Genomic DNA, 9,353 nt, shown 5'->3' on the forward strand with positions numbered 1-9,353 from the left:
GAAACAGAAAACTGCATTAAAGAGAGTAAAAGTCAATTGGAAATGTTTATTTCTCAGAAAGTGGATCAAGGAGTGGTTCTTCCAGGAAGGACCTTATTCCCTTGTGCATTACCTGTTTCGCTTATCATGATGGTGAATGTAGGTCCCGATACAAATTATGTTTCAATTGTAGTTAGTAAGGACATTAACAGAGGAATTGTCTTAATCCTAAGCAGAGTTTTGGGATGTCTTTTGGTATGACTCAACATGCAGATATTTTTATTACAAATTTGCCATATTACTTTACTTCCTAGCCATATCAGCTGATTTATTTGTAGGGTCATTAGTTTTATCAGCCAAATTAGCCTATGTACCACTCACAGGCCCAGCCGACTTATCCCCAGGCGTAATAGACTTCTCAGCAGGGACAAACTAGTAGTGCATCTTCAGGTAGTTGTGGCCAAGATAATAGACATGGTAGAGGAATTCAGAGTCAACGTACTCGTAGTGGTCGTATAGTGGTGAAGCCAACAGTCATGGAGGAGCAGATGAGGATCTCAATGTCATAAATGGTACGTTAAATGCTTTTGGTTATTTAGCCAGAGTATATATTGATCCTGAAGCTACCCATCCTTATATTTTTCCATAATTTGCACAAATGGCGAATACATATCCTACACCACTTGATCAAGAATTTGAGTTATCTATTTCTACTGGTGAAGTATTTAAAATCCGTTGGGAATTTAAAAATTGCCCAATCTTTGTGGGTGCTAAACTTATGGAAACAGACATTCTTCCCCTCAATCCTGTTTGTGGGACCATGGTTTTTCAGGGCTGGAGTAAGGTTGATCCGAATGTAGTTACTTTAGAAGTTTGGTCATGGATTCGCCATCTTCAGGCAGAGCTGTATAGATAGAGTAGCGGTGCCACCATTACTTTACTCCAGGCACTAGGTGAAGTCCTAGAGACTTTGCTAGATGACCATGCTTGTTCTAGAAGACAGGCAATCTGATCTGGATATGAACTTAATCAGATTCTATAAGTCATAGAGTTTCTACAATTTAGGAATTGGCATGCGTCACAAGTAATCATAACTCCTAAGAGGATGCAATATCTACTCCTAGATACCTTCTAGGATTCTCCCGACTTAGACGACGATTCTATCCTAAAAAGGTCTTTCCCCAAGGTATAAATACACCCATCTAGGGTTCATTTATGGTAACGCAATGCCCACTGATTGACTCTAAAATCATTAACCGTTGGAGAGCTTTTGGCCAGTATCCCTTGTTCGACTTAGCGATTGCTTACAATTGTTTCATTGTTTTGCAGGTTGTTCGAGTTTGGGCTTAACCACCACTCACGGCGGTGCGCAAATTTGGTTCCAACAATTGGTGCTTCCATTGAGAGTGAACTTATATTCCTCCCAATGGCTTTGTCGCCTCCTAAGGCGATACCCACTAGGAGCATGATGGCATTGTCACCATAGATGAGATGTGGAAAAACGTCATGGAAATTTGTTTATCTCTATAAGGTGTCTGGCGAAGCCCACTAACTAGAGAACCTACCAGACTTGCAAATATAAAGGCACGCGCCAAAGACCTTAAAGAAACTGTTTTCTGTTTCGAGGAATTGCCTACCCAAAGGATGGAAGTCATCGATCTGACATTCGAGGAGTCATCTCGATGCCCTATCCCCGAAAAACACCGTAGAAAATCTAGAAGGCTATCAGGTCTCCATCATGTTTGGTGATTGAGGGAGGAGTATCACTTGAGCTAAACTGTATATACATCGAGCAAGAATATCTAGAAAACACCCAAAAAGAAAGAAAGACGGCTTGCCAGAAACCAAGAATGGTGCCACTGTCAACAAGCCATGGACAATTGATTCTAACATTCTGGTGTTTTACTGTCGAATATGGGGATTCTCGACAACATCAACTAGGGGAAGACAACCCTTTACACCTTTAATGGGGCACTGGTGTGATATTTGGGAACAGTGAAGGTGGCGGTCAAAGCAGAACCTTATAACTATCTAATGACTTTCCACGTAATGGATTGCTTGACTCCCCACAACGCCATCCTCGCCTGGAACTGGTTACATAAGATGAAGGTTTTTTCGTCCAGTTATTACTAGTTACTTGGCTCTTGGCAGAGTAAGAGAATTAAAAGGAGATCAATTAGCAGCGTGTTGCTGCGTTGTCGAAACATGAACATTATCAGAAAAGGTGAATGATAGGATTTTTACCACCAACAAAAGTAGGGATAAAAACACATGAAATACTTGCAAGAGTACAAGGTTGTTATAGTATAGCAGCTCAAGCAAAGTTGTTTTCCACAAAGATTGAATGAATAACCCGTATTTATACTAATTCTTAGCTAATTATTTAGAACAAAGTTGTGAAAAGGATGATTTAGGAATTTAAAATAATAAAAACGAATTTAAATAAAAAACAATTAAAAAAATTAACTAGAAACCAATTTCAAGAAAATCGATTTGTAAAAGCCCTAGGGTTCAGCTGTCACCTTAACAATCCTATATAGTTCTTCTAAGTACTTATGAATTACCCATGCATATTTTGAAGGCTAGGTTTTCCTAATATATATCCTACTTGGAACCTCCAACATAGAACGTATATCTAACATACAACCCGTCCGGACGTTCGGATTAAATCTGAACATGAAAGACTCATTATGCTTTATGAAAACCCTTTGGAAAACCATGCAACCCTTAAGACGTGGTGTTCATCCTAAAATTACAATTATTAATCACAAGAAGCCAGCGCCAATTTCAGGGAACCTTCTGACCAAAATTGCATCAAATTACTTTTCTAAAGATCCTAATGGTGGCCAATCATCAAGACAATTAGATAGTTTAAAACAACGATTAATAATTCAAAACATGCATGCATAATATCATAAGTAAATTGAAAAGAAACTACATATTCTTGCTAAGGCTCAAAGCCTCGCCCTAGCAAAATAAATTAGTTATGAACAATCATAAAACAAAATATTATTGAGAATAAGGATAGAAAACACCTAGAAAATAACTTGAATTGTCAAAGGTTTGTGTCTCCTCCTCCCCTCTCCTATTTTAACCCTAATGGCTAAAAATCTTATTTAAACTACTACAAAATAAAACCCTAAAAGGTCTTAGAATATAACTAGGAAACATAATGAAATAATAAAACAGAAAATAAAAGGTTTCCTATTTGAACTAAAATTCGGATTTCTCAGAAAATCACAATTTTGACCGACCAAATCAACTCCGATTTGGTCCCAAAATGTCTCTTTTGAAAGCTAGAGACGTCCTCTACAAATCCTCAGAAGGAATATTCTTCAAAATATGCCACCTTGACCTCTAAAATACCCAAAACGTCCAAACACATCAATCTGAGAAAGCTGGGCGCTGGGGCTTAATTTCATCACCACGGTCAAACGGCTTGGTAGAAAATTCTGAAATTTTGATACAATCATTTTGAAAGACTCACGAGCATCCTCCAATTGGAATCACTCCAAAATTAATCCGTTTGATCACTTTTTGCTCCAGAGGAAGTCGAATGTCCTACATTAAGAATGTAAATCAAAGTATCAAAATTCTACCTAAATAACAAATAAATTAATACTAAGAATAAGGTAAAATATATGGTAAAATATCGACTCATCAGTGAACAAAACTCTAGCACCCGCATGGATGAATTAGCATAGTAATCACAATCAGGGAGTGAGCAGACTAGTTACAAAGAATTTGACCTAGATCTTGACCCTCAAAATGATGATACACTAGAGTGAAAGGTAGACAAAGACGCTGTAGACATTAACCTTGATCTTGACAAACTAGAACGAAAAGCCAAGATCAGCTCAAAACTAACTGACCAAGAGAATGAACTGTCAACCAACTTCCTACAAGCTAACAAAGACGTTTTCGTGTGGTCAGCAGAGGACATGCTTGGAATGGATCCTTTTATGGTCTACCATTTTCTCCACCTGGACCCAATTTCCAGACCAGTTATCCAACGTAAGCAGAAACACGGAATAGAACGCAATAAGATTATAAAGGTGGAGATAGCCAAACTAAAGGACGCCCAATTTATTGTAGAAGTCCACAACCCAAACTGGCCAGCGAAGGTTGTGCTAGTGCAAAAAGAAGAATGGAAAGTGGAGAGTATGCGTGGATTTGACCGACTTGAACAAAGCTTGCCCAAAGGATCTATACCTAATTCCACGGATCGACCTATTGGTAGACTTAACCGCGGGACACGAACTCTTAAGCTTTATGAATGCTTACGAATTAAGAATGCATGGACAACACACCAACGACTCGTCAACCGAATCTTTAAGGAGAAGATCAGAGACACAATGAAAGTTTACATGGATGACATGGTTGTCAAGAGTGAAAAGAAGAAGGACCATATAACACATCTCCAAGACTCGTTTGACCTACTCCAAAAGTACAACATAAAGCTGAATCGAGAAAAGCGTACCTTCAAAGTAGCATCATGTAAATTCTTGGGTTACATGGTTACTAAGTGTGGAATTGAGGCTACAGATCAAGGCCATCATAGAGATGAGATTGCCCAAAACCATGAAGGAAATATAAAGCCTAACAGGGCAAGTAATAGCCCTCAACAGATACTTTTCACGATTCATCGATAAGTGCAAACTGTTATTTACGGCAATAAAGAAGAGCAATGGTCTACTTTGGACAGATGAATGCAAAGAAGCCTTCATGAATTTCAAAGAATAACCTTTCAAACTCCTGTTGCTATGCAAACCAGTTGATGATAGGAGCATATTCATGCGACTTAATTAGCTTGTTCTCGTGCATTTATGTTGTGTTTACTTAGCTATTTTAGTGTTTAAGACTACTTTTGTGTATTTTCAGATTATAAGGCCAAAGTGTGCAAGAAGATGCAAATTGGAGTATTTTGGAGCGAAAGAGGAATGAATGAGTTGAAGATTTGAAGAAACGACGAATTCCTACTCCAACGATGAATTCCTACCAAAACGAGAATTCCTACTCAAACAAGGTTTCCTACTTGAAGTAGGAAAGTTAACCCTAGGTTTCCCGTTTTGGTAACCTTTCCTAAACTTAAACGTCCGTATTTTCTAGCCACTTTGAAGGCCTTGTAGGCACTTTAGGACACAAAACCAAGGCCCTAGCCCAATTACACAACCTTGCCGTGCCTTAACCCTAATTCCCTTCCCTTGCCGTGCAAGGGGGGGGCACTTTTGTCCAATGTTGTGCAATTAAACCCTATTTCCCTCTCCTAACCTAACCCTAGCCGCACCTTGCAGCCATCCCTTTAATTTCTGATTTAAATCCCTAATTCTAGCAGCCTTTAATTTAATTTTAGTTAATAAAAATAAGCTAGGGTTTGAATTTCTTAAACCCTACACATTTTTACAACCTAGCCGCACATTATTCTCTATTCTCCCATTCATTCTATTCGGCCTTCACACACAAAATCATGCAGCCACCATCCCATTATTCAATCCCAAAATCCGTAACTCCCATCCAGAGGACAAAACCTAATTTCCTTAAAAAAGCCGTGGCCCCCATTTATCATGCACCCTAAGAAACCAAACAAAAGTTTTCAACCCGTAGCCACCATCCCATTTATTTTTCTTACCTTTGCCGTGCATTCCAAAAATCATGCACCCTAATTCTCATTAAGCCGTCACTTCCCATTGATTCGAATCAGCCATTAACCCTAATACTCTCCCATTCTCTCCCTTGTGCCGCAGCCACCATAACCCAAAAACCACCTATTCCAGCCATTTTTCCAACCTGTCCGCTGCCTTCCCACCCTTGCAGCCACCTTACACACCTTCCTACACCACCCCATAACCTTGCCGCACCACCAAACCTCCCTAAATCCATCCCCAAATCAGAAAAACCTCCAGAAATTCCCTAGACCATCTCTGCCGCAATAAGGAAAGGAGAAAGAGGAGCTTGGACGCGCCGAAATTCAAGTGGAATCGTTGGGCGTTCTAGGTGTAATCAATCCTTTGTGCTTTATGTTTAAATTCAATTGTATTTCTCTTTTTGTGAACATGAGAGGCTAAACCCCTATTTAGCTAGGGGGTGATTCAAAACCATGTTTATGCTTGCAATATGATTTGATTACTTTTGGTTGGAATTTCATGAATGGTGAATTCAATTTGTTTAACTGCTTGATCGATAACTTATTTATGTATGTTGATTGAGAGTGCACGCTTAATTTTCATGCATGAATATGACGCTAGAATATAAGTGAGTTTCACCTAATAGTTATGAACTTATATTCACGAGTAGTGGAGGTTGCTTATAAACAATCGCGTTAAATGAATTCTTGGCACTAGTTTCATGCTCATCATAGTAACGAATGCCTCGTCGACACTTATAGTTTTCATGATGCTTAATGATCTTTGATTGTATCTTTATTGTGCTTTTCACGTAAAGGACTTTTGGAGAATGTTTTGAATTGCGTTGCACTAACCCATCCAATTCATTAACTTAAGGAAAACTTGACGGTTAATTTAAGCGGACCTAATTAACCTGGGGTGTTGAGTTTCATAATTCATCGAAAGACCAACTGAAAATCAAATTGTATGCAAGTGTGACATGTGTGGAGAAGAACCTTCTAGCTAGCATTCATCCATATTTTCATCACATTCATATTTACATTCTGCCTTTAAATTACAATCTGTGCATTTAGTTTAATTTCGTCAAAACCTCAATCCCCCTTTACTTTAGTGTCTAATTTAGTTAGAAAGTGTCTGAGTCTGTGTTTATAAGTGTTTTGTATTCTTTGAGTCTTTTGATTTGTTTTAGTGTTTTATTGTTTAGTTTTGCATTCTTTGAGTCTAGTTTAGTGTTTTTAACGTTTGTTTTACGTTTTTGAGTCAGTTTCCAAGTGATTTAGTAATCCCTCCTAATCCCCGGTCTAGAACGATCCCTACTTGCATCTTTACTACAATTGTCAAAAGAGGGTTTTAATTTGTGTGCTTAATTAGTTCGCATCAGTTGACAGAGAAGACTTATACTTGTACTTGGTTGTATCTGACTGTGTGGTAAGTGCAGCTTTGATCCGAGAAGACTTGGGGGGAGCAGAAATCGGTATACTACATTTCAAAAGCTCTTCTCAAACCATAGATGAGATATCAAAAAATGGAAAACTCATCATGGCACTGGTAACAATAGCTAGAAAACTCTACATGATGGAGTATTCGCTGAGATCCATCTTACATAGCCCTGACGCTTCGTCTAGAGTCACTAAATAGGCTATTGAACTAGGGTGACACGAGATAATATATCGACCCAGGACATTAATCAAGAGTCAAGTGCTAGCGAACTTTGTAGTTGAATTCACACCAGTATCTTGAAATACCGCGGACAAAGTAAGTCCTCAATACCTTCCAGAAAATCCCCATCTTTGGAAGCTTTACATAGATGGATCGTCTAACATACATGGGGCTGGAATAGGAATGGCACCTGCAAACACCAGAGGGATCTATACTCGAATAGGCCTTGAAACTTGGGTTTAAGGTAAGCAAAAATGAAGCAGAGTATGTGTTGGAAATGTGCCCTACACCTAATCATATGATGATACTTTATGAACATTTCACATGTTAAACTAAACTTGTTTAATATAAGGGCAAAGATTATTGTTTAAAGCCGTCTCATATAAATGTTAAACGCTTAAACAATAAGTCCAAGGATTATGTAATTAGGAGAATGTGATCTAAAGAAGTTAGATTCAAGAGACCATTCTCTTTCGTACACATAGCCTAAACGTTCCTGACCATAGGATTGCCAATTGGGTAGTGACGATATGTTAATATCAGTACAAATTATGTCTTCTCTCCGGAAGAGTGACTAGTCTCGAGTCATTTGTACGATTGACACAAAGACAAGTGTATAGGTGCTCAATAGAGAATGAGTCCATTGAATGTGATCAATCAATTTATATTAGTTATGTATTGTTTACCGATATATTTGCAAACGCTATCCAAAACTTGATAAAGAAAAGTCAAAGGTTTTAGTTTCCATACTTGGTACCATAATCCCATAGATTGTCTTGATATGTACCTAAGTACCACAATCCCATAGATTAGCACAAAGATATGAACACTTTAAGTACCATAATTCTTCACTTACAAATCATTTTATGAAGAAATAATAGTTGTTTTGAACAACCTTTAGTTAACACAACACTCTAGTTTCTTTCTTAAATGAACAAGGAACTTGAGAAGTAAGCACAAGGGCATGAACACTTTATGTGCCATGATTCTTCACTCACAAATTGTTGTATGAAGAAATGAGGGTTGTCTTGGACAACTCTTGAAAGTTTGTAATCTTGTTTAAAACAAGATAGTTGTTTGACAAAAATGGCCCATCAATATGGAGAATTATGATTTTGAATCATATGGACTAATGATGATTTTGAATCATTGAGTGTTGAAGTGTTAAACCACTTCACAAGATGGAAACTAGGATAGGACTTCACCTTTGTGTCCCTATCCAAATGGTTCACTAAGTTTATTGTAAACTACTTAGTGAACAACTACCACACGCTCTCCAAATCGTTTGATGTGTATAACACAATTGAAATAAGTTTCAAGAGAGACAGTGGGAGTTTAGGAACCATGACTATTGTAGTCATAGGAGAAGTTAAATGAAGAAGGCAAAATAACTCCAAGGGAACAAACTTTCTTTATGAAAGGATGGACATTGGAATGGGTATTTGCAAGAAATGTCTTGCAAGTGTTAAGAACACGTATTTCAAAGGTGTTGCAAATTGTTCTTGAAATAGTTGAAAATAGTTGGTTCTTCTACTTGAATGTTTGATTCTATACTAGTAACTATGTTTGGAATGGTTGTAAAAGAATGACTAGTAAGAAGTAGAAGATTAGTGAAAGAAGAGAAAGTACTTCATATTCGGAACATGAATAAAGATATAGATCTTTGTGAAACCAGTTAGTACTTGCTTCCTCATATGAACTACCAAAGAAATTGAAAACACAAAGATAAAAAACAAAGATTGTCTTTACATTCCAATTTGAATAAAGAACTTAATTCCATCACTGTAGTTTTAAGAGATGGATGGATCATTTTGTTTGACAAAACATTGTTCTTTACTAATGAATGATGGGATTATTGCAATCCAATTAGTTGTCTCTATGTCGTAGAGATGATGTGTTAATGTTAACTATTTAGAATATAACGATGGTTAAAACCTTAAAGGTTACAAAGGTAGTGACTAACCCTACTAAGTTACTAAACTTTGAAAATGTAAATTACAAGTTGGCCATAGATGGATGTTTTGGATGATTAGATCTGGATCCGATGTCTTCTTGTTAAAATTTTATAAATATTCGATCTTTATTATTTTG

General features: G+C 37.4%; 1 protein-coding gene across 1 annotated transcript; it reads left to right on the forward strand.

Annotated features, from left to right (window-relative positions):
* The first annotated feature begins 3,920 nt into the window (after nt 1-3,920).
* On the forward strand, nt 3,921-4,631 carry LOC137717077 (uncharacterized). The gene has a single exon (XM_068456389.1). It carries the CDS (start codon nt 3,921-3,923, stop codon nt 4,629-4,631), a length of 711 nt encoding a protein of 236 aa, XP_068312490.1.
* The last annotated feature ends 4,722 nt before the right edge of the window (nt 4,632-9,353 follow it).

The sequence above is a fragment of the Pyrus communis genome, chromosome 15, assembly GCF_963583255.1.
Source record: "Pyrus communis chromosome 15, drPyrComm1.1, whole genome shotgun sequence".
Taxonomy (NCBI): Eukaryota; Viridiplantae; Streptophyta; class Magnoliopsida; order Rosales; family Rosaceae; genus Pyrus; species Pyrus communis.